The sequence below is a fragment of the Danio rerio genome, chromosome 17, assembly GCF_052040795.2.
Source record: "Danio rerio strain M-AB ecotype USA chromosome 17, GRCz13ab, whole genome shotgun sequence".
In the NCBI taxonomy this organism is placed as follows: Eukaryota; Metazoa; Chordata; class Actinopteri; order Cypriniformes; family Danionidae; genus Danio; species Danio rerio.
The window spans coordinates 9,584,971-9,612,500 of record NC_141037.1 but is presented as its reverse complement, the minus strand read 5'-3'; the positions used below and the strand labels follow the sequence as shown (position 1 = coordinate 9,612,500).

General features: G+C 36.6%; 1 protein-coding gene across 7 annotated transcripts in view; it reads left to right on the top strand.

The window, feature by feature from the left end:
- The window catches only part of fzd3b (frizzled class receptor 3b), a 73,815-nt gene extending 46,516 nt beyond the window's left edge, over positions 1-27,299 (top strand). For 2 of the 7 annotated variants that reach the window (XR_015512703.1, XR_015512702.1), the window contains exons 3-8: positions 1,991-2,187; positions 5,710-6,727; positions 17,672-17,820; positions 20,498-20,734; positions 23,257-24,215; positions 24,380-24,632. Coding sequence is in view for 5 of the 7 variants with exons in the window: in XM_087289341.1 (XP_087145467.1) it covers positions 1,991-2,187; positions 5,710-6,727; positions 17,672-17,820; positions 20,498-20,734; positions 23,257-23,434 (1,779 nt within the window). In the remaining 2 variants the exon portion in view is untranslated. 7 annotated transcript variants of the gene reach the window in all.
- The last annotated feature ends 231 nt before the right edge of the window (positions 27,300-27,530 follow it).

The following is a 27,530-nucleotide window of genomic DNA, read 5'->3' as shown; positions in this document are numbered from 1 at the left end:
ACTCAGCCTTCAGTGGATCCAAACCTTTATTAGTTATTTTCTTTTTTCTGTTGATATTTTGAATACACTACCTGACAAAAGTCTTGTCGTCGATCGCAGTTGTCTATTCTAGTTGGTCATTTGGAAAAGTGACAGAAGGTAGATTTTTCTGATGAATCATCTGTTGAGCTGCATCCCAATCCTCACAAATACTGCAGAAGACCTACTGGAACCCGCGTAGACCCAAGATTCACACAGAAATCAGTCAAGTTGGTGAAGGAAAAATCATGGTTTGGGGTTGCATTCAGTATGGGGGCGTGCGACAGATCTGCAGGGTGGATGGCAACATCAACAGCCTGAGGTATCAAGACATTTGTGCTGCCCATTACATTACAAACCACAGGAGAGAGCAAATTCTCCAGCAGGATAGCGCTCCTTCTTATCCTTCAGCCTCCACATCAAAGTTCCTGAAAGCAAAGAAGGTCAAGGTGCTCCAGGATTGGCCAGCCCAGTTACCAGATATGAACATTATTGAGCATGTTTGGGGTAAGATGAAGGCATTGAAGATGAATCCAAAGGATCTTGATGAACTCTGGGAGTCCTGCAAGAACGCTTTCATTGCCATTCCAGATGACTTTATTAATAATTGATTTGAGTCATTGCAGAGATGTATGGATGCAGTCCTCCAAGCTCATAGGAGTCAGACACAATAATCAATCTTTCTCCACTGCACAATGACTATATTCTATACTGTACATTATTTCTGTTAAGTGACAAGACTTTTGTGTAAGAAAAGTCAGACTTTACTGTCTTGATTACATAATGAAAAATCAAGGCATGATCATATTTTATTTTGGTAAAATAAGCGTAATCTAGAGGCCTTTGTCTTTCATATAAGCCAATTCTGATAGCAAACGATTTACTAAAAGTCAAGATATTATCTGTTTTTCCTAGAACTTGGTATAGGTGACAAGACTCTTGTCAGGTAGTGTATTGTTGGAAACTGCTAGCCATTGAAATCCATATATATATATAACATTATAGAAGTTAATGGTTGTCAGTCACATGCATACCTCATTCTGTTTTTTTATGTTCAACGCAAGAAAGAAATGCAAACATGTTTAAAACCCTGTTTTGGGTGAGCTTCAGCCATTCCTTTGCACCTGCTTTGAATTTTATCATCAATCATTAATTGAATGGGCGTTATCAGTGGTCATCAGCTAATAGCTATGAGCCAGTAGGGGCCTTCTAGTGCCTACTAGGTGGCACAGAAGGCTGTTATCATCCATCCACATGGTCAATCAGCTATACTAGTAGACTCCAGATTCAGATCTGTTTTCACATTACTGTGATGGTTGGGTTTAGGGTTGGGGTAGACGTTAATAAAATACAGTTAATGGGAAATTTAATAAATATTATAAATTATTCTTGTTAGCTTACGGCCGCAGCCGTATGCGATCTGTAGTTGATTAACCATGTGGATGGATGAATAAGGAAGACCTTTTTAGAGCAATCATTGGTTGCACTGATCATTTTTTCCTGTCCTTAAAATCGCATCCTGCACCATTGCCCTTTTGTCCATGCTCTAGATCAGGGATGAGCTAACTCAGTCTTGAAAGGCCACTGTCCTTCAAAGTTTAGCTCCAACCTTACTGAAACACTCCTGCCTATAGCATGCATATCTGTGTAGCCGTAAGATGCACAAACTTCTTCTCCAATTTTGTTTGAAACTCTTTTTATTTAATGAAAAAATGTCTAAAATAAAACTCTAAATGTTAACTTCTTGTTTTGTTGAACTGAAGTAAATGCTCATGTTTTTCCAAAATGAGTGATTTTAATGTTCTTCCACTATCACACTTAAATGTAATCCAAACTATTGCCAGTTGGACCGTTGGGGTTAATTTTCCCCTCCAAACTGCTGCCAGAACCAAGCGGTGTGTTTTTACAAGATCTGTGGTGAATGTTCTGGGCGCTTGGCACTAACTGACTGTCTTTTGTGTGTCTCCACCAGCCCTTCCACCCCATGGTGAACCTGCAGTGCTCTCCAGACCTCAGGCCGTTCCTGTGTGCGCTTTATGCCCCGGTGTGTATGGAGTACGGACGTGTATCTCTGCCCTGCCGGAGCCTCTGTCACCACGCCAAGAGAGACTGCCAGAAGCTCATGGATATGTTTGGGGTGACCTGGCCGGAGGAGATGGAGTGCACCAGGTACTGATTCAAGCCAACATTTTAGATAGTGTTGGAGAAACGGTACATGTTGTACATTACTCAGTGTGTCTGGTGTAATTATCAAATAATTGAAGACAGTAAAGTGTGCTACAATGGTTGAGCCATTTTTCTTTTTTTTTCTTTCTTAGTTTTTGGTGTTTTAACTAAACGCAGATGTTCAAGGGAAACCTTTAATCTCCAATGAAAAACAACCTCTCCCATAAGGAAAGATGTGCACAATTCAAACCAGCTTAAAATAAGTCTGCAACATATTTCAGTTAAATGTTTGCAGCAGTGAAGTAGCCTGCGGTAATAAGGAAGAATATTTTCAAAAGCAGTGGTCATCAGAAGTGCAGGTGTTTTTATTACTGCTGAGTTGGAGTGTAACAAAAGTTTCAGTAATATTTGTTGCAATAATTATTTCTTGTGTTTTTTTTGTTGTTTTTTTTTGTGCAAAACGCACCTGAATTGCTTTTTTAAACACTATGTTCTAGTCATGAAAAGAGGAAGGGCATTTAAAAAAAGTTGTGAGAAACTTATCCTTTTCTAGGTCTGCCCTCCTTAGTTACTCTTACTAATGCTGTTTGATTAAGTATACGACATAGAAATATCCTGTCGGTATGTTATTTAAGCAAACTTTGGTTTTCAGGTGAGCATGTCCGTTTCAGAGTCCTTGTCAGATTGTCATTTTGATGGCTTGGTTGGAATATGCTTAGCAATCTAGGGATCCAAATAGGCTTATTTGCTTGTTAAGTGTGACGTCACGCAGAGCGGCTTCCGGGTCCAAGCGCTCTATTCAACTGAATGGGGAGATTCATGAAATGGTAATAATAAACGTTTACAAAGCGATTTAATACTTTCGAAAGTCACAATTGCAGTATATATGTCCATGCCTAATATCCGATGGCCAGAAAGTGATTCATTGTTTTATAAATTGTTAAAATGTTGGTATTTGTTATGCAGCAAGCCCAGAGATTGTTGTGTACACTATGACTTTATGTAAAATTAACTTTAATGTGTGATAGGAATAAAACGCTATCATAAACGAATGATTTCTCCACTCAAATGAATGGCGGCTTGGACCAGTAAACAGTATACATACGTCACAAACACGTCACCACTTAACAAGCGGATAATCGCCACTCCATCCATACAGCCACCACAAAACCAGACCTTATAACAAAAAATAATGTTTACTACTGTTACAAAATCTGTTTTTTGTTTCATTTGCAATAAAAAATACATAAAGGCAATTTTAATTTTTTTTTTTTTTTCATTTTTAAATCAAAGCAACTCAAATTTAAGTCAGTCATATTTCAGTCATCAAAAAAACTGTTAATAAAACAGATGAGGCAGAATTGTTCAGTTATTTACTGTAAATAACAAACAAAAACAAAACAAAATACCAAACAAAAACAAACTATAGTATTTAACAGCAAAACAAAAATCCAATAAAACCAGGTGTTGTACAATGAAAATGAGTAATTTATAGTAATTTAATTATAAAAGTAATTTATAGTAAAGTTAAATATTTAATAATGAGCATTATATTGTGTGTGTGTGTGTGTGTTTGTATATGTGTATGCGTATATATATATATATATATATATATATATATATATATATATATATATATATATATATATATATATATATATATATATATATATATATATTTGCTACTCTTCATTAACGTATTACACTACATAAAGTAGTAATATTAGTATCTATCATGAACTAATTACCATGGTATACTTCAGCCTTTACTACAGTAAACTATAAATATAGGCCACCTCTCCCTCTGTCATCTTTCCATCAAGCAAATTTCTTGTGTTAGCCTAATTGGTTGGTGACGTCACCTAGCAGAGCGAGAGGTGTAACGCACAAAAAAAAATTGTTGTCTACCACCGTAAAACAGGAAGAAGAAGAAATCGTCGTTTTCTTCATGATGGATTTACTTTCATCGGCTAGACACCAGCCTCACAGCTCCGTAAATGTTGGTGCCGTCACTTATTGATCCGAGATCTGTAAATGTAGCTTGTGTTGACTCTACTGTGCTACTTGACTAAAAAAAATAGCTTCGCGAATCGCTGCTGAAAAGCTATTTGATTTATAAAGTAGCGAGGCTACCTCCACGCTACTGAGAAATGTAGTTAAGCTAGTAACGTCACTGCTTGTAGCTTCATTGTTGTAGCTTAATGCTTTTAGTGGCAGAGAGGATTAACGTAACTGGTAGACGTGGTCTAACCGGAAAACCAATCAAAAGCATCAGAATGACCAGCTAAGACCAGGCTGGAAATGGCTGGAAACCAGCCTGAAAGTGGCAAAACCCCTCTATAACCAGCCTGGTTGACCATCTAAAACCAGCCAACCAGCCTAGGCTTTTTTAAGCTGGATTTTTCAGCAGGGATGGCCTCAGCAGAAGGCATCATGCGTATCAAAAACAGGTACAGCAGCAGAGTAATATTATTCAACATATTTAGATGTAACCCCATTTGTAATCTTTAACATTTTCATTAGTAACTGTAATTAATTATACTTTTTTTTTTTAGTAACTGTAACAAATTACTGTTACTTTTATTTTGTAATTAAATTACTGAACGCCGTTACATGTAACTAGTTACTCCCCAACACTGGTTGTGTGCAAGCTTTATATATTTATAACCACCTCAGAGAATATTGGGGGTCACGAGTCACTGGCACTGTTATTTTGGGGGTCGTGGGCTGAAAAATTTGGGAACCCTTGCTCTAGATCAGGGATGGGCAAAAGCGCTCTTAGAAGGCCGGTGTCCTACAAAGTTTAGCTCCAGTTTAGATCCTGCCGATAGCTTTCTAGTGATCTTGAAGACACTAATTAGCATTTTCAGGTGTGTTGTATTGGCATTTTCATTAGTGTTGGAGCAAAACTCTCCAGGACACCACCCCTTCAGGAGTGAGTTTGCCCATTTCTGCTCTACTGTATATCTATAAAATGTACAGTTACTCACAGTCAAAGTCAAAATTCTTGTGAAATATTTCTACTTTTTCAAATATTTCTCAAGTGATATTTAATGAAGCAAAGAAATTTTCACAGTGCTTCAATCATATTTTTTCTTCTAAAGAAAGTCTTATTTGTTTTATTTCGGCTAGAATAAAAGGAGTTTTTAGCTTTTTTTTTAAACCATTTGAAGATCCATATGATTAGCCTCCTTGGGTAATATTTTTTTTAATAGTCTACAGAACAAACCACTGTTATACAATGACTTCCCTAATTACCTTAACTTCCCTAATTAACTTCCCTAAGCCTTTAAATGTCACTTTAAGCTGTATAGAAGTGTCTTGAAAAATATTTAGTTAAATATTATTTACTGTCATTATGGCAAAGATAAAATAACTCAGTTATTAGAGATGAGTTATTAAAACTATTATGTTTAGAAATGTGTTGGAAAAGTCTTCTCTCCGTTAAACAGAAAAAAATATACAGGGGGGTTACTAGTTCCAAAATTTTGACTTCAACTGTATGTGTTTATCTTGTGACTGCAGGTTCCCCGACTGTGACGAGTCTTACCCTCGCGCTGAGGATCTCCTGGTGATTGATGACCCCACTGACCAATCCCCCATGTCTGTCCAGCGAGACTATGGTTTCTGGTGTCCCCGCGAACTCAAAATGGAACCCGACCTCGGCTACACGTTTCTCGGCGTCCGCGACTGCTCTCCTCCCTGTCCCAACATGTACTTCCGGCGCGAGGAGCTGACCTTCGCCCGCTACTTCATCGGTGTGGTGTCAATTGTCTGCCTTTCTGCCACGCTCTTCACCTTTCTCACCTTCCTCATCGATGTCACACGCTTTCGCTACCCGGAGCGGCCAATCATCTTCTACGCCGTCTGCTACATGATGGTTTCACTGGTGTTTTTTCTCGGCTTTCTATTGGAGGATCGCGTGGCTTGCAATTCCGCCAATCCCGGACAATACAAAACATCCACTGTGACTCAAGGCTCGCATAATAAGGCCTGCACGCTGCTTTTCATGGTGTTGTACTTCTTTACGATGGCCGGAAGTGTGTGGTGGGTCATTCTCACCATCACTTGGTTTTTAGCGGCAGTTCCCAAATGGGGCAGTGAAGCCATCGAGAAGAAGGCTTTGCTTTTTCATGCTAGTGCATGGGGAATTCCGGGCATGCTAACCATCGCGCTGCTGGCTCTGAATAAAATCGAGGGCGATAACATCAGTGGTGTGTGTTTTGTGGGTGTGTATGACGTTCAGACGCTGCGCTGGTTTGTTCTGGCTCCGCTGTGTTTGGATGTGCTGGTTGGGGTGTCTCTGCTTCTGGCCGGGATCGTGGCGCTCAACAGAGTCCGCATGGAGATTCCTCTGGAGAAGGAGAATCAGGAGAAGCTGGTGAAGTTCATGATTCGGATCGGTGTGTTCTCCGTGTTGTATCTGGTGCCTCTGCTGACCGTGGTGGGGTGTTACCTGTATGAACAGACGTACCGCTCTGTTTGGGAGACTACGTGGGTGCAGGAGCGCTGCAGAGAGTACCATATACCCTGCCCGTTCAAGGTAAAAATCTGTTTAAAAATGTCATTCTGCTGCTTTATGGGGATTAAAAGGGGTGGGCCAATGCTAATTTGCATAGACCTATTTACACTAGGGCTGCATGATACTGGAAAATATGCAATGTTGTTGTTAAGTGATGTGCTAACGAAATTTATTCAAATATAACTATCCTGCAAAACTTTATTTTCTCAGCAATTTAAAAAATCAGAAACATAAAAATAATAGTTATTTATGTTAGAATCAGTAGGCTTGTGACGATGAGGAAATTTCCCCACTAATCTACATGTAACAACACCAGTAAAATGGGTATCACCGTGGGGGTTTCCTCTTTTTTTCTGTTTTTAAATAGCTTATAAATGTGTGTATTATACTTTCACTTTCAGTTTTGCCGGAATTGCCAACACGCGCTGCATATTAGCGCTATACACACTACACAGCATACACTGGAAAGATGACAAGTGCTGAACTCCACGGGACCAGTTTTATTATTTTTTATAATTTTTTTTATTAGAATGTGCGAAAAGGTGCATAAATTGGGATCATAAAAATGAAGGGTGTCACGATTTAGATTTTTAATTGAAATCGATCGAAATTTATCCTTAATTTCGATTATCGAATCAAAAAATAGAATCGTCGATGCTGCCACGCCCCCATGTCACGTCAGCTTGGCTTGCCAAGCGGGAAAAAACAGGCTTGTTGAAGTGCTTGTTAAACTGCAGATGCTCGAGACCCGTCGAGAGAACTTAAATCCTCTCCTCTTTCAATGAAGTCACCGGTGTGGAAGTATTTTGGATTTTCTAGTTAGTTATGTTGACAATGTTCGTGTTGTCGACAAAAAAAAAAACACAGTTTGCAAGCTCTGCTATGTACGTATTATTGTTGGGATGATAGACGATGGGCACATCCTCCGCCCCGCCCCCATTGCAAATCCGCTCGCGAAAAGTACACACTCAGGCCCTGTTTACACTAATATGTCTTTGTTTTTAAATGGCATTTTAGAACAACAACGATCCACATCCACATTGGCGTGTAGCATTTCTGAGCAGCCCTCCTTCCTCACTACCGCTGAAAATGCACATCACGTGACCACACACACTCATTCACACACAGACACAGACGCACACACATTGTCATGCGCTCGAGACAGCGGGTCAAGGCAGTCAGCGGGTCAGTAGACTGCTTCCATCTTTTACTTTCACACAAGTACTTGGTCATTTTAGCGAATACCTCAGATACTGTTGGCTGGTTCCTGTTGGTTGTGCACCTTTTTTTACCGACGCCATTATAACGACACAGATCACTGCCTATTCACGAGTCCCGCAGAAAAAAGTGATTGACAGGTGGTAATTATGTGTGTATCTTGCCTTTATTCATTTACTGTATGATTTGTTTATGGGTAAAACAAAGACCATACAAGTCAGGTAGTTTAAACGGTAGGCTACAAATAATTAATTCGTTGTTAATAATTAATTATTCATAATCGAGAATCAAATCGTGACTTTAGAATCGAAAATGTAATCGAATCAAGGATTTGGAGGATCGTGACACCCTTAATACAAATATTAAGAAACATCAACGAAAACAACAAAACAAAACAACAACAACAATCAGGTACTGGTAGGTCCGTGTGTGTGTGTGTGTGTGTGTGTTTGTGCATGTGTGTGTGTGAAGGTAACTTGGTGGACAGGTTAGTACATACATAAGGGACAATAACAGTCAATAAATGAAGCAAATATCACAGATATAAATAAAACAGACAGAAAGAAACCAGTCAGTGGTAAGAAGTAACAATAATGCGAGTAATGTATGATGATAATAATGACAGTAAAAATAAAGAAAAAACAATAGTAATAATAACTGACAACAACAATAATAATGAATCACAAGTGCTACACCAACTACTACTACTACTGAAAGTTACTAATATTACAACTACTACTTCTGCTACTACAGCCACAACCACAACTTCTACTACTACAATTTCTGCTAATACTGATACTACTACGACAACTACTACTACTGATACTACTACAGCGTCTGCTACAACTTATACAACTACAACAATATCTACTACTACTACTACTACTGACATTACTACTGCAATCACTGCTACTACAATATCTACATCAACAACATCTACTACTGATACTAGTACACCAACAACGACTACTACTACTATTATTTGTTTTGTTATTTGCGTGTTGTAAAACACCTTTTATTTGTAAAATCTCTGAAGTTAATATTGGCTATCTGGTAACATAATCTCCCTCAGAGATATTGAAGTTCAATGACGTGGTGCGCAGTATGACTACTGACCAACACCTCCCTGTAAGTTTACTGCATAGACTACAGCTCTGGTGTGTTATGAATTGCATGTTTTAAATGACAGCGAGACATGCTACATTTAGTTTTTATTGTAAAATATACATTATAACCCAGTACACAGTAAATAATATGTTTTGAATGGTTTGTCTATAGGGGGCGTATATAGCCATTAAGCTTAAATAGGCTGAGCATATTTTTATTAATCATAAAACACAATAATACAAACTAGCCACCCTTTGATTTTTTTTTCGTTTCTGTTTATTTTTTATCAAACGAAAAATGAATTGTTTATTTAGGTTTTCATTTTATTACAATTAAAATAATTATTAGGCGACACAACTTCTACATAACATTGGCTCTGATTGCTTTTTGACAGATATTCTACACAGACTTTTTGGCTCAGACATTTATGCCTGTTCATTTCAGTGCTGTATTTTAACAGATTTCACAAAGGCTTCAGCTACTCTACCTGTCAGCTGGTACCAGCCTCAGCTTTGCGACTTGTATAGCGTCTGTATCAATGTCTGGATGACAGCAAGAGAGAGGGATGAGATCAGAACTCAGATTTGATGTGTGGCCGCGTGTCACAGTCACTTTACTGCAATTTTTTAATACTGGCTCATCTAAATTAACTTTTCATTTTATTAAAAGCCGAAATATTGGCAGACAGACGAAGCAACTTTGGGGTTTTGAAGAGAGCGGCTTCAGTGATAGAATACACACACACACACACACACACACACACACACGCACACACACGCACACACACACAGGATACACTCTTGTCAGCCTATTCATTATTGATTTTTTTAATATTAAAAGCATAATAATCAAATGCTAAAAATAACAGCTGAACTTCGGAAAAAGTGATCAATGCGGTTGCCGTGATGGTTTCTTTGTTTCTCTGCAGTTGGCTTATTAATGTCGCGGCATTGCTAAATCACCCGTTTTAATAAAAAATAAGATTATTTATTATTAAAAATTGTGAGATGATGGTCGTGTGATTTTTAAAATGAGAGTATATTTATTTCTATTGATCTTATCTACCCACAACCCACCCTTAGTTAAACATCAAGTAGGTGCGTTGAAGGTGCGTTTATAAATTAGTTGTGTTTCCTCCAGATGCTGCCACCTTTGTTAGGCAAAGTTTGCAGATTGCCTTATTAATGTTTTCAGGTTCTCTTTTTGCATTGCGTTTTGACACTAAATCGTCCGCCATTCTCTTTCTGTAAATTCTCCTCCTCCCTTTCTCCTTACGTGATAAATGAAATATGAGGCATTGTAGCTATGTTCAGATTTTAATTATAGTGCATGCTCGTCTTAAGTAAATTATTTAGAATTATATTTTCCATTTAATTCAAATAAGTAAATTATAAAAAATTAGTACTTAAAAAACAAACATGGGGACGGCGTCACAGTGGAAAAGTGATGTCGCTGGTGTTGCAACTTAAAACCGGTTAGACCGTCTCAACACCGTCTACCATGGCAAGCCTATTGATGCTACTAAAACAGGTAACGTTTTTTTTTCTGAGAAACGTGCAAACATTTAGGGCCCTATCATACTGTACACCTGGTGCAATGAGGCGCAAGACGTGTTTTACACGATTTGTTGCTTTTTTTCAGACCAGTGGAACCCTAATTTTCATGTTTTGTGCCACGTTGTTTAAATAGTACAGTAAATCCATTTGTGCCACTTTGGGGACTCATGGGTGTGCCAGTCTGTAAAGAGGTGTGTTAGGGTGCATTGTTGGCACATTGCTAGTTTGAGAAAGTGAAATTATGACCAACTAAAAGCAGGTCTAACTTCCTGTCCGCCATGTAAATAGCAAATGCAACATGGCATGACTCAACTGACTCTTAAAGATAATGGGAGATGAGACTCTGATTGGTTTAATGCACGTTATTCTCAAAGCATATTTGTAACTCATTAAGAGAATAAGCACAACCCTGTTAGACCATGCACTGGAGCACAGAGCATATTTTTCCGTCATTAAAATAGCGAAAGTGGATTCGGCCATGCACTTTAGACTCGTCAAAATCGAGCCCCCTAGACTTTAAAACACCCCAAATGACTGAAAACCTTCAACTCTAGGATCAGCTAACAGCATCTACTGGAGAAGTGGGGATGAAGATAGTAAGTGGCCCATCTGATTTGGATAAACACCTTATTCATAAAGCACACAAATGAATTTATTTTATCACACTTTCCTGTTATTTGCTATGGAAATTGCTTATATTTTTTCGAAAACAATCATTTTTCCTTTTTTAAATTGTGCCTCCTTTATTTACAGTTAAAGAGTTTTACTCATGCATGGGTCAAGATTCAAAATATTTGGACAAAATAGAGTTTTTTCCCCCAAAATTCATACTGTTTGATGGTAATGAATTTTACATATCTTGTTTTGGGCCAGGCAATCTATTGCGTTACAGAGTGGAAATTTTTGCTTTGCCAGTATTCATTTATCATCAAGAAGTAACATTATTTCACTTATATTTAAATATTTTATTTTATTTATTTTTAAATTAGATTATTGTAATTTAATAGATTTTATGTATTTGTAGCATTTTTATTGTTTCCTTTTTTGGTCAGTAATATTGTAAATAAGTGATATTGTTAAATATTATTACAATTGAAAAGTACCGTTTCCTATTAATACATGTACAAACAAAATAAAGTATATTAATAAGTGTAGTTTATATTGTATATTATTATTATTGCTTAAAATATACATTATACATCATTACAGTCACTTTTGCTCAGTTATATGCATCCTTGCCAAATAACTCAGGTGCACTCTGGATGATCGCAAGCATTATATCTTAAGCCTCAAATGATTTAATAACACCATTAAATGTAATCTTTAGCAAATCTTAATAATTACCCATTTTTGATATCCATCATCTATAATACTGTACATTTATAATGGTGCATGACTAAATTCAGTTGTAGTCGTTGAAAATTTAGTCCATTTTGCACAAACTTAGTAAATAAATAAATGAATACAAAATGTAATAAATAGGCATTTGTTAGCCATAGCGTGAAAATTAGTTTCTATTTATTGGTATTGGCAAGAATTTTAGGAGAAAAAAGGTTATTTTCATATTAAAAATAACTTCTGACAACTTTGTGTGTTTTGCACCTTGAAGTGTGTGTGTGTGTGTGTGTGTGTGTGTGTGCGTGTGTGTGTGTACATGTTTTTGTGACATATCAGGACACAAATCTGTAAAATGACATGGGTATGACAGGTATTACAAAAAGGAGGTGAAATATGAGGACATTGGTGACGTCCTCATTTCTCAAAAGCTTATAAATCCCACAGAAATATCTTTTTCAGAGTAAATCTGCACACTGTCTCCTGTGATGGTTGGGTTTAGGGGTAGGGTGGGTGAGGGCAATACAATATACGTTTTGAACAGTATAAAATGAATGCAAACCTATGTAGTGTACCCACTTTTCACAAAAACAGACACGTGTGTGTTTGTGTGTGTGTGTGTGTGTTATTTGATTTAAATAGATCAGACATGTTTTGTTACTTGTTTATTTCAGTATGATCATTGGATAAATAAGGTAAATAATTAAAAAAAAACTAATATAAATAGTATAGGGAAATGTTAAATTGGAAGAAATCTCATTATTACAGCAACAGTACTGCATATGTAGCTCTAATTTGTTGGATTGATATACTAGCTTGATTGGACCGACTGAATAGAGATTGTAGAAACATCTCAAGCTTCTGCAAGAGGCACGTTTGTAGAAAATCTCCAGCGTGAGGCTTGTTTTGTGCAGGCAGTGAATGGCGTGTGTGATTGTATCCAGCGCAGTGATGCATGAGGCATTTTTATTACAGTGTAAGTGAATCCGCTCGGCCTCTCCTTCTACACAATAATACTGGTCACGTGATGCAGTAATTCTGTTTCTGCCTCCGGCGTTCATCTCTGTCTTCAGCTGTAGATCAATGCCTGCATTCATCCTACACACTTTACTGATGGAGGAAAAATCACTGATATACAGTACGACTGCTCTGGACTGTTGGATTGGATGCCGTTTTTCTTCATGCTTAACTTATTTTGCATTTCTAAGTAATATTCAGAAAAAATAGCTACAAAAAATCAATTGTAAAAAATAACAATTAAAAACTAAATAAAATGTTATGTTAATTATAATATAAAAAATATATATACACGCACACACTCACTGGCCACTTTAATAGGTACATCTTATAAGTATTGGATTGGACCCCCTTTTACCTTCAGAACTGCCTTAATCCTTCGTGGCATAGATTCAACAAGGTACTGGAAATTTTTCTCAGACATTTTGGTCCATATTGACATGACAGCATCATATATATATATATATATATATATATATATATATATATATATATATATATATATATATATATATATATATATATATATATATATATATTAAATGTTCATGACAAACTTTTCTTTAGTGAAATTTGAGTGCCTAAATTGTTTTTGACATTTTGGATTATGTCAATCATTATACACTGTCACATTGTACACTTTTCATTATTATGTTGTATTAGTACAGTTATATTGTTTATAATATATGACATGTTCATGCTTAATAATAGTATTTAAGAAATCAAAAATGTAGAAAAACAAACAAAATTTTAATGCTTGTTTCTACCTATTTTTTTATATTAAATAATTTTCAGTTTCATCCATTATACTAGACAGCAGAATGCATAAAACATATTTTACTAAAATGTTAAATCCATAATCAATGGCAAATTTGAGCCTTTAAAAATGTTATTAAATATATCACGAATATGTTGTATGTTGAATTTGCTGTATTAGTATATATTTCTTTGTAATTTAACTCTAATATTATCAACATATACAGCTGAAGTCAGAATTTTTAGCCCTTGTTTATTTTTTCCCCAAATTTCTGTTTAACAGAGAGACTTTTTTAACACATTTCTAAGCATAATAGTTTTAATAATTCATTTCTAATAACTGATTTATTTTAACTTTGCCATGATGACAGTAAATAATATTTCCCTAGATATTTTTCAAGACACTTAAAGCTTAAAGTGACATTTAAAGGCTTAACTAGGTTAATTAGGTTAACTAGGCAGGTTAAGGTAAATAAACCTTTGTTATACAATAACTTGGCTATTCTGTAGACTATCAAAAAATATATAGTTTAAAGGGGCTAATAATTTTGACCTTAAAATGGTTTTAAAAAAATTAAAAACTGCTTTTATTCTAGCCGAAATAAAACAAATAAGACTTTCTCCAGAAGAAAAAATATTATCAGACATACTGTGAACATTTCCTTGCCTGTTTAAACCTCATGTGGGAAATATTTAAAAAAGAAAGAAAAATTCAGAGGGGTGCTAATAATTCTGACGTTAACTGTATAATTTCCTAAATAATAGAAGTTTGAGACTTTTATTTTGTTATATATATATATATATATATATATATATATATTTCAACTATGATTTGATTGTCACATTTTGGACACATTATATATTGCTTATGGATGTAGGAGTGTTTTTTTTAATCTCTCTGGTATTTTTTTAAAACTTGTATTATTATATTCATATTATTAATTAATATTTTTTTGTTTGTTTCTTTTCCTTTTTTTTATTTTCAGTGAAAAACACATACAGTTGAAGTCAGAATTATTTAAATTGTGAATTTAAATCAGAATTATTAGCCCCCCTCAGTTTTACATTTTTTTAAACACCATTCTAAGGTCAAAATTATTAGCCCCTTTAAGCTATATGTTTGTTTTTTTCAATCAAACCATCATTATACAATAACTTTCCTAATTACCCTAACCTGCCTAGTTAACCTCATTAATTCCTAATTGATAATAACCTTATTCATTTACAGTCAAACTGGCTGGGACAAAATGAAGGCAAGGTATACTTGGACAATGAAACCAAAGAAGATGAAGTAATTATACAATAAAATACATTTTATTTTTACAAGTCATTTGAATAAACCATATTTATGACAAACTAATTATTATTTTCCTTTTAACAGTACTACATTTCACATTTAGTGTCGACTCTTACAGCTTAATCATGGATTTCAGCTGCATCCACTGTTTCTTCCTTGAAACCCAGTATTGGAAGTGCTTTTTCTGCATGTGGCAGATATTTTGATCATCATCTTCCTGTAAATATGATAATCCTGACACGTTTGAAGGCATCCTGCATTAGTGTTTTCTGTAACCGTTAATAATGTTTCCTCCAGTGTGTGGGAGGTGGTTTTTCAGTGTAATGCAGTGATGTGTGTGGAGTGTCCAGCTGCTTTGACCAGAGGAAGAGCAAATGAGAACAGCCCGTTGTTCAGGCTTGTGCTCATGAGATAAAGCAGGATTGTGTGAGAGCAGTGAGCTGTGCCTTCTGAACCAGTGCACACACACACACACACACACACACACACACACACACACACACACACACACACACACACACACACACACACACACACACACATGCATCACATTTACACACACTCATGCTGAAACAGGAAGAAAACATGGCTGTGTGCACTGCAGAATATTGGTTATTATAATTAAAGCGATTTTTTTTATTATTAAATAAATCCTTTCATTCATTTATTCAATCGTTAAAAATGAATGAATTTATCAATTAATGAGTATATATATATATATATATATATATATATATATATATATATATATATATATATATATATATATATATATATAAATTGTTTTTAACAAGTTGCAAAGTAAATGTTTAATGTTTCTCTTTTACATTTATTTTGACATTAACCATCGCTGCACGATATTGGAAGAAATGTGTTATTGGGATATTATGTTTTGCTGCCATTTATATTATGAGTGTTTTAATTATTTTATTCTAGATGATTTGAATGGCTCCATTGGAAAGATTTCATTCATTTAAATCGACTGGGATAATCAAGTCTTTTTTCCATGCAGTGCATTTTCATCAAATATAATAAATATTAATAATATAATAACAAATATAAAAATTATAAATAGAAATATGACAGAGCAAAAATAAAAGTGAAGTTAACAGTTCTTTTTGTTTAATGGAATGTGTAAAAAAATTCAAGTACAGAAAGCGCCGTGTGGATGCACGGTTAGAGCCTCGATCGCAGAACACTTTAAAACATCCTTCAAAAGTTTGGCAGCCAAACTAGATAACATTCAGTTCACGGTGGCTGATCATGATCTTCGCATCGATAACCTCGAGTCTGGGGCTACAGAAATTAAAATAAAAAAAATTAACCACATAATAATAATAATAATAATAGTAATAAATGCATTAAATAAATAGTTGCGAAGGAAATGTTTCTCATTTGCATTTATCTTGACATGTTAACTAAAATAGAAATAATTAAAACTACGTAACTAATAATAAAAAACTAATTAAACTAAAAACTAATTAAAATAACTAAACTAATTAAACTAATATTAAAAAAGTAAATAAAATTTTTTTTAATTAGTTGCGAAGGAAATGTTTCTCATTTACACTTAGCTTGACATACTAACAAAAATAAAAAATAAAACTGCATCAATAAAAATATTAATAATAGTAATAAAACTGTAAAGCAAATTTAAACTATAAAAAGTTAAGCTAAAATTTAAACGCAACAAGTTGCCAAGAACTTTTTTTTCTAATTATTCATATAATTTAACAATCTATTAAATAAACTAAACTAAAAATAAAATGACTGGATTGGCTAATCAGGAGGAACGGGAGGATTTCCGCTGGGCCAGTCAATTTTTGGGCCGCAAGAGCTGCTGTCCCTACCTGCCTGCACTCACAGCAGTCGCACTTTTTTCATTTATTTGTTCCGCCAACTTATCCAGCATATGTTTTACGCAGTAGATGCCCTTCCAGCTGCAACACATCACTGGAAAACATCCATACACACTCATTCACACACACACACTCATACACTACGGACAATTTAGCTTCCCCAATTCACCTGTACCACATGTCTTTGGACTTGTGGGGGAAACTGGAGCACCCGGAAAAAACCCAAACGAACACGGGGAGAACATGCAAACTCCACAGAGAAACGCCAACTGATCCAGCAGTGGCACAAACCAGCAACTTTCTTGATGTGAGGCGATCGTGCTACCCACTGCGCCACCGTGCGACCCTATTATTATTATTATTATTATTAATGATATAAATATTAAGAGATTTTGAGAACTTATTAATTATAAAGATAAAATGAACACTGATATTAATATAAGTCTGTTGTGTTGAGTGTGTTGAGTGTTGTGGATGAAATGAAGAATAAATGCAGTGTAGGAGAGCCTGAGGGTGGCAGATCACTGAAGCATGACCAGCTGGATGAACAATAATGCCTGTATGTGTGCGCGGCTGGTATTCCCTACATTATTTCACATTCTCGCCAATACTGATCGCAGAACTTTTGCAATACAATTTCGAGTATTTTATATATCAGCAGTATCAGCAGTAAAACAACTCTAATTTAGAACAACTAATGGGGTTTGTAAATGTAGATTAAACCACTGCAGCTTCTTGAGGATTATTGCTTTAATGGCTATGGAAATTCCTGACAGTTGTACTTGTACTTACTGTGTGTGTATGTGTGTGTGTTGTGCAGGTGGAGCAGACCAGCAGGCCTGATCTTGTGCTATTCCTCATCAAGTATCTGATGGTGTTGGTGGTGGGCATCCCGTCAGTCTTCTGGGTGGGCAGTAAGAAGACCTGCTTCGAGTGGGCCGGTTTCTTCCACGGCCGCAGACGCAAAGAGTGAGTTTCTTCATCAGAGTGACGCTGTTCACTGGACAAAACACTCATTTAACACTAGCCGGGGCTTGAACCAGCGACCTTCTTGCTGTGAGGTGACAGTGCTAACCACTGTGCTGCTGTGAAAAGACTTAAAAAGGGGAAATGTTTTATAGTTAGCTTAAACCGGCAGAGACTTTTCAGTATGTTGATGTAGTTTGAACTGAAACAGAATATTAAGCAGGGGGCGGGGCTTTCTTTAGCACATCATTTTCTCATAGCAAACGAATGGTAAAATGGGCGTGGCTTTGAATATTGTAGCTGAAACATCATCAGTGAATGATCGCCACTCCTAACAGAAGCAGATGATTAGACAATCTGATTGAAGATTTACCAAAACAAGCATGTGTTTTCAGTGGATTCACTGGCACAGATTATGTTTACCCACAGCAGGGGTGGCCAACCCTGTTCCTGGAGAGCCACCTTCCTGCAGATTTCAGTTGCAACCCTTATCAAACACACCTGAAGCAATTAATTAGGACCTGAACACCACGTGATAATTACAGGCAGGTGTGTTTGATATGGGTTGCTGCTGAAGTCTGCAGGAAGGTGGCTCTCCAGGAACAGGGTTGGCCACCCCTGACCTACAGAATACAGGCTCGAAATTGCGACCATTTTGGTCGCATATGCGCCCGAAAATTAATCGATGCGACCTCATAATATATTTGGGCGCATTAGTGCGACCTGTTTTGATTTTTTTAAAAACGTGCTGAATCGCTCTTCCCTGCCGCTATATTGGTTCATATTAGCTGTCAACCACACAAGGCTTTCCACTGTTAGATGACAGGGAAGGAGCTTTTATGTCCACGGGAAATGCAAACGGCTAAAGAGTGAAAACTTAAAGCACGCAGGTTTGCAAACCCCACCTAAAGTTGAGGCGCAGATGAGAGCGATCATGACACGTGGTGAATATTGATCCGCCAGCTGAGATCAATCGAGTACGTGCTTTTCGGAGAAGGCGGACGAATCTCGATGCGTTGCATTCACTGCGTGTTCAGCGCAAATGTCCGCTAAAAGTCAAATCTAATACTGTATCATCGCCAAAGAAGCTCGCCTTTACTAAGTTTACACTGAAACTGCGGCTCATAACAGAGAGCGGTATTGCGCCGGTGCATAACCTGCTCATAAATTGGGTCGGCTGACTCGCCTGCTTTTCCACAAACACAGAAAAATGAAAATCAGCTCAGACTGAACCTTTAAATTGACACAAACTGAAACCAAAACTTTTAAAGAGTGATAGAAGTGAGACTTTACTTACTTTCTTTTGTCTATTCTTTCTTGAGGTGTATATTATTTTTTTTATTTAGTTACTGATGACTGTTTTGCAGCTTTCAGCCTTGAATTTAATATTTTATTATAATCTTTTGTTTGTTTTGCAGCAGAAATATTATTTATTAAACTGACATGCATATATATGCTGTTTAGCAGTACAAAATAAATATTTCTTACTGCAATGCTTCATTTTTGTTTGATGCAAATTATACATTTATTATTCATAAAGTAACAGACTTTTTATAGCAGATAACCTACATTCAAACACATTTAAGGCAGCATGATGATGAGAAATGTAATTCATTGTTACTATTATTGTCATTTTCATCATCATTAATATTCTAGAATTATAATACATACACATTTTGGAATTATTGCACACAAATATCAATGTAATCTCAGCATTAGTTAGATAGTTGTTTCTGGTTTTTGTTAGTCCTATTTGATGTTGTTTTAAAATACAATAAGTCCCTTAAAATACAATTTGCAGCGGTGTTTAATCATTTTTGGTGGGTGCTCCTAAATTTTTTCTGGTGCTCCTAAATTTTTTCTGGTGCTCCTAAATTTTTGAAGTTGGGAGCACCGGTGCTACCAAGTAAAAAAAGTTAATTTCGAGCCCTGGAATATCAATGTGAGCTAGCAAATCAAACATTGTGCAGTTTGATTTGAGACAGAATTTAGCAGTTTTAAGTGAACTGAACATCAAGTGGTTTAATATTAAACTAATTTCGAGAGGAGCACGTGCTCATGATCGACCCAGCTGGCCCAAATTAACCAACCATGATCCTCCAATCATAGGATCCCAAGTCACTATATATATCCTCATTTCCTTTCTACAACAATCTCCTTTTGGAACCCCCCCCCCCCCCCCCCCCTTCCACCTTTATCCAGAATGGGTGGCACGGTGGCTCAGTGACTAGCACTGTTGCCTCACAGCAAGAATAACAATGGCGCTGGGGTCCTCGCTGGGCCATCTGGTATTTCTGATGTGGAGTTTGCATGTTCCCCCTGTGTCCACATGGTTTTCCCCCAAGTTCCCTGTTTTCCTCCCACCATCTTTTTATCTTATAGATAAAATAAGCCTAAATCTTTTTCTAAATGTCTTACTCTCAGGAAGTTAGCCTCAGCAGCACGGGAGTTTGAGATCAACCTGAGCTTAAACTCCCCTCAACTCGGCGAAAGGGAGAGAGCCCTGGGCACTAGGATGCCTTGAGCTCAGGTCTCTCTCCCGAGACAGCATGCCACACAAGCTCTTTATAAATCATGAGCTAAGTGTGAGTTCTAGAACTGAAATGTGTAACTTCACTGCATTAGGTGGGTTTGGATATTGCATGAATGTAAAGTGTGTGCTCTGTGTTTGTGTGTGTAGCAGCGGTGCCGTGCACGAGAGCCGGCAGGTTCTGCAGGATCCCGACTTCGCTCAGTCTCTCCTGCGGGACCCCAACACCCCCATCGTCCGCAAGTCCCGCGGGACGTCCACCCAGGGCACCTCCACACACGCCTCCTCCACACACCTTGCCATGCTGGACGACGTGCGCAGTAAAGCCAGCAGCGTTCACAGCAAGAGCAGCTTCCACAGCAGCCTGCAGCGCTCCAGAGACGAGAGGTCAGACAAACACACACACACACATACTGTGCGTGCGTGCGTGCATACATGCATGCATGCATGTATGTATGTATATATATATATATATATATATATATATATATATATATATATATATATATATATATATATATATATATATATATATATATATATATTTGAAGTCAGAATTATTAGGCCCCTTTGATTGTTTTCTTTTTTCTTTATTTAGATATTTCCCAAATGAAGCAAGGGAATTTTCTATAATATTTTTTCTTCTGGAGAAAGTCTTATTTGTTTTATTTCGGCTGAGTGAAAGTGTTTTTATTTTTTAAACACCATTTTAAGGTCAATATTATGAGCCCCTTTAAGCTATATTTTTTCCCGATAGTCTACAGAACAAACCATCGTTAAACAATAACTTGCCTAATTACCCAAACCTGTCTAGTTAACCTAATTAACCTAGTTAAGCTTTTAAATGTCAGTTTAAGCTGTATAGATGTATCCTCAAAAATATCTAGTCAAATATTTTTTACTTTCATCATGGCAAAGATAAAATATATCAGTTATTAGAAATTAGTTATTAAAACTATTATGATTAGAAATGTGTTGAAAAAAATCTCTCCATTAAACAAAAATTGGGGGAAAAATAAACAGGGGGGCTAATAATTCATGAGTGATAATTGTGTGTGTGTATGTGTGTGTGTGTGTGTGTGTGTGTGTGTGTGTGTGTGTATTATAAATTATAAAGAAAAATAAGTATTGAACACGTTTTTCCTGGGAATAATATTTCTGAACGAGATGTTGACATTAAACCAGATTATGGTAAAATCCCGAAAAAAAAAAAACAAAGCTGAAAAAATTGTTAAGTGTAATAAATAATGACACAAGAATAATAATAATAATCACAAAAATGACACAAGTAGAAAAAACTGATTTACTGAAATGGATTTAATACTTCATATACAAGGCTTTTTTGGTGACGGCAGCTTATAGACGCCTCTCATATGGAGAATGAAGTCACATGCATTGCTCAGGTGTGAGTTGTTCACAGACTTCAACAGAGTGTAAAAATCTTGATGGTTCTGTTGGTCTCGTCTGTCAAATCTGATCTTTATTTTGTATTCTCTATTGGATTCAGGTCAGGCTGGGCCATTCTATAGCTTGATTTTCTTTCTCTGAAAGCATTTGAGAGTTTCATTGGCTGTGTTTTGGATCGTTGTCTTGCTGAAATGTCCACCCTGGTTTCATCTTCATCATCCTGCTCATGTAGATGTTGGACTGAAGCAGATAATATTTATTTACACTGAGGAAGTGCAGAGGGTTGCTGAAGAACTACTGAGAGATTTCAGCTGCTGTCTGGGCTTTCACTGCCCATCTACACCTCCCTTTCTTCATGTGTTCAATACTTTTTCTCTCAGTCACTTCATTTAATTACACATAACTTCATTTGTAATCTATATACTTTAGTTTTCTTTGCATATATGGATTTCTTTGGTTGTAATCAACATCTGGGGAAATTTCAAGTCAACAGCACTTTTAGAAATAAGGTTTCAGAGAAAAATGAGGACGTGTTGAATACCCCACTGAGTGTATGTATACAGTTAAAGTCAGAATTTATTAGTTAATATTGTTTAATAAAGAATTATTATTCCTGTTCAATTTTAATCCCTGTATATTTTTGCCAAGTTCCATTTAACAGAGATACAATTTTTTTCCATCAAATTTCGAAACATAATAGTTTTAGTAAGTCATTTCGAATCACTGATTTATTTTCTCTTTGCCATGATGACAGGACATTATACCTGACTAGATATTTTCAAGATACTAGTATTCAGCTTAAAGTGACATGTAAAGGCTTAACTAGGTTAATTAGGGAAGTTAGGGTGGTTTGGAACAGTGGTTTGTTCTGTAGAAAAAATATTGCTAAAGGAGGCTAATAATAGTGACCCTTAAAATGGTTTTTGAAAAATTAAAAACTGCTTTTATTCTAGCCAAAATAAAACAAACAAGACTTTATCCAGAAGAAAAAATATTATAGGAAATACTGTGAAAATTTCCTTGCTTCATTAAATTTCACTTGAGAAATATTTGAAAAAGAATAAATATTTCACAGGAGGACGAATCATTTTGACTTCAAATATATATATATATATATATATATATATATATATATATATATATACATATATATATATATATATATATATATATATATATATATATATACATACATATATATATATATATATATATATATATATATATATATATATATATATATATATATATATATACACCTTTTCCCATAATTTTAAACTAATGCAATTATTTGCAAATATTTGTCATCATCCTTTTACTTCCTTTCATCTCTCTCTCTCTCTCTCTCTCTCTCTTATCTTCATTCCTGCACTGTTAGTTTGTTGCTGATCTCCTCATGCAGTCGCACGAGTGCAGACACGTCCAGCTGCAGCTTTAAAGAAGCCTCAGCTTTAATAACCCGAGCAATATCGTCTTCTTTTCTTTCCTCTGTCTGATCACAGGTTCACCTCATCCACCCACAGAGGCCTGGAGGAGCGTCCGGCGTACGGGAGTCTGCCCAGACTCACCGATCAGCAGCCGTCCCGCCACAGCAGCACTCCAGAGCTGAGCCACACGCCAGCCGTCAGCGAGAGCCAACAGGAGGAGCAGGAGCAGCCGGAGAACGGGACCAGTGCGTAACACACACACACACACCTGCGGCTCACACTTTTAACAGCAGAGGAGAAATTAATGCAGGAGTAGAAAACATGTCTTTCAGGAACATCAGTAAAATCGTAGACTTTTAACCGGTCAGATGTGTGAGTGTGTGTGTGTGTGTTTTCTCTGGTACTGTGAAGGTGTGCAGGATGAAGTTTACTGCATGTTTTAAAGTCCTGCCGTATCTCTGAGATTGGAGATTTGTCTTCACACAGCCCTGTTGATTGAAAGTTAATGGATCATCCACTCTCAGACTATCAGAGATCCTCTTTCAGACCAGAGTCTTGTGTTTGTTCGGATGGAGAAACGATGATGCCGAATCCTCAACAACACCTGATGTGCTTTGTCCAGTCGCTCGCCGGCTGCCTACCTCAACACATCTGCAGATTATGACCACACGCTTCTCATCTCAGACCCTGCACCACAAAACCAGCCAGAACGGACAAATCTTTGGAAACTGAGATCAATGCATCATCTGAACACTAAACACATGAGCTCTCTGTTGATGTGTGGTTTGTTGGAATATGATCACGCTGATTTGTAACTTGGGGTGGCTCAATGGTTAGCACTTTCATCTCACAGCAAGAGGGTCACTGGTTCGAGTCCTAACTGGACCAGTTGGCATTTCTGTGTGGAGTTTGCATGTTCTCCCAGTGTTGGCATGGGTTTTTCCAGACACGCGCTATAGGGGAATCCAATAAACTAAATTAGCCCTAGTGCATGTGTTATTTAGTGTGTATGGGTATTTCCCAGAACTAGAAGGGTATCCGCTGTGTAAAACATATGCCTGATAAGTTGGTGGTTCATTGCACTGTGGCAATCCCTCATGAATAAAAGGACTAAGCCGAATGGATGAATGACAATTGTCCATAGTGTGTGAGCATGAGAGTATATGGGTTTTTCCCAGTACTGGGTTGCACCTGGAAGGGCGTCCGCTGTGTAAAACATATACTGGAATAGTTGGTGGTTCATTCTGCTGTGGCAACCTCTGAAATAGAGACTAAGCTAAAGGAAAATGAATGAATTTTAACTTTGATTTAGTGGTAGTAATAAGTATGATTTGCTCATCCCCCAATAAGGGTTGGGTTTAGGGGCGGGTTTTGGTGCCACACCTCCTTAAAAAAATATAAAATAAATTTAAAAAAAGGCACATTTTTGTATGTATAAATTTGTACGAATTATCCACTAATATGAATAATGAGAAAATCACATTTTAAATTGAACAAGTTAAGTTCTTATCAATGTGTACTATTGCATATTATGTGTATTATTATGTGCGTATTAATAGTATTGTATTCATCAGAAATTATTGATCAGTTACTGTAGTTTATTCACAAAATTTTATGGAACATCTTCAATTAATATTCATTCATTGGGCTTAGTCCCTTAATTATCAGGGGCCACCACAGTGGAATGAACCGCTAACTACTCTGGCATATGTTATATGTAGTGGATGCCCTTCCAGCTGCAACCCAGTAATGGGGAAACACCCATACACACTTGCATTCGCACACATTACAGGCATTTTAGTTCATCCAATTCACCTACAGCGCATATGTGTTTGGACTGTAGGGGAAACCCACACCAACATGGGGAGAACATGCAAACTCCCCACAGAAATGCCAACTGACCGAGCCAGGACTCGAATCAGTGACCTTCTTGCTGTGAGGCGACAGAGCTAACCAGTGAGTCACCGTGCAGCCTTTAATAATATAATAATGATTTTTGGCATAAAAGAAAATCTTAATTATGAACCAGATGATGTATTCTTGGTTTAACCCATTCATCATCAGACTGGGTTTTTTTTTTAAGTCCAGGGTTACTTATTACAGAATTGAGCTGAAATCATCTGAGTTTCTGCTCTTGTGTGTGTGTGTGTGTGTGTGTACAGTATATGTGTACAGGAGTCTTACGCTTTGTAAATGGTGCTTCTTTCTGATGTTGCTTCATGAATATTTCAGCCGGCTGTTTGTGGCTCCTGCACAGGCCGTCTGAAATATGCACTAAAACTGAACATAAAGATCCGCTGTGATGTTAAGAGAAGGGTTCACCCGTAAATGAATGTTCGCTGTTGAATTGGCTCTCCCTCAGGCTGGTGGAGATGTAGGAGTTGACCTGCAGGCCTACTTCAGCACTGTGTAGAAGATTAAATGCTGAATGTTTAGAGTTTTTCTCCTCTAAGGGCTTATTTTGTGGTCTCTGTCGCCGTCTTGTGGCGAAACATCAAATGTCTGTGCTCTGCTCAGTATGACAAGTTGATGGCCACCGACTCGCTGTATATATATATATATATATATATAAGATCATGCGGCAAATGTAGTTTATAAACAGTAATAAACAATAAACTAATAGTAATAAAATAGTAATAAATAGCCAATATCTTCATAGGCAAGTAAGAGTTCATAGTGAAAATTGGTACTTTTTAACTGACAGACCTGTTTGAGGTTATTAATAAGTATTTACTTTAGTTGAGCTCATCTGTTTGTATTCATTCAACTAAATCAATCAAATTTGTCTTGATTTCATGTGGAAAAACTACATTACCCATGGTGCTGCACTGATAGGTTGACAATCTGAGAGCAGCAGTGAACACAAGTGGAAAAAATGAAGTGAAACAACTGATCATTTTCTGCCTCCTGCATCTGCATTTGCTGAATCAGCGATGAGCACAGTCATTCATGTAATAATGTACAAATCTGGAAAAAAAAAAAAGTAATCTATATCTCGGCTAGCCTGAGAGTGCATTAACAGCTAATATTCATTTGTGTGAACTTTCCCTTTAAACTGTAACCTGGATGTGGCTGATCTGTGGACAGTTGCATAAACCATGTGGACTGGTCTTAAAGTTAGTCGTGTGTTTTTTTTTATTATTTATTTTCTCCTCCTCTAAGCCTGGTCATAATTTTGCATTGGCTCAGTTCAGGTCTGATCAGAACATGCTCAATTTGCATGAATGAATCGAGTGGCATCACTAATCTAATGTGCACTGTGGCAAACCACAAGGCTCAGTTCTTGCTCCCTGTTTGCATTATCTTACATGCTATGTGAAATCATACATTTGTTTTTAGTTTGTTTTACTCAAGTTATGCAGATGATGTGCAATCATATATCTTATCACAACCTGATATTTTGATTGAGTTCACAAAACAAACAGATTGTATAGCTGGTAATAAAAATTGGATAACTAAGAACTTTCCATCATCCACTGCGTAAACATATGCCAGAATTGTTGGTGGTTCATTCGGCTGTGGTGATTTGGGATAAATAAGGGACTAGGCCGAAGGAAAATTAATAAAAATATAAAAAAGCAAGGGACCAAGAACTGAGCCTTGAGGTACTCCACAGTGTACTCTTGATTGAAATGATGCTTCATTTGTTGGTGATAACACCACAAAAACATGGAGTTAGTTTCTACAGTTATCTACTCACAATCTGCTCATACAAATTCACAAAATTAGTGTATCGCTGATATAAAAGATGTAATGACTAATAACTTTCTATTACTAAATTCAGGAAAACACTGGTCTTGTTTATTGCATGAAAAACCTAGAATGCTGTTTAATCCATAACAAATGTTGAAGACCACCTTTCAATCATCCATCAATTTGACAAAAGTTTTGAATCTAAAATGTAAGATTGCTTGTTACCTAACTGCTAGTTAGTCGTAATAGTTCTTAAGACAGTCTGGATATATGAGTTTCTGCAACTGTCCCTGATCTCAGCTCAGTTTTCCGCTTTAAAAGTGAAGTGTGTGTTTGTTTACGTGTTGATGAGATTCCAGTGGTACTCAGTGCCTCGATCTGTGACTTTGGACCTGAGCTTTGTAAAAGCTGTTTTTCTGATGGCCGTTACTGCTTCTGCCTTCAGTTTCTTTCCCTCCTGACCTTCAGTCTCGATTCTTCTGTCCGCTTGACTAATGAGAAACAATACAGCACTTTAACTGTGGCGTTCTGTTGAATGTGTAGAGATGAAATGCAGTCATTTAGCCAGATTTCAAATAAAGCTTTTGATCAAATAAAACAGGCCTGATTTATAGATCCCCATTTTATTGAAATAGTCTGAGCATGTGAATTGTTCT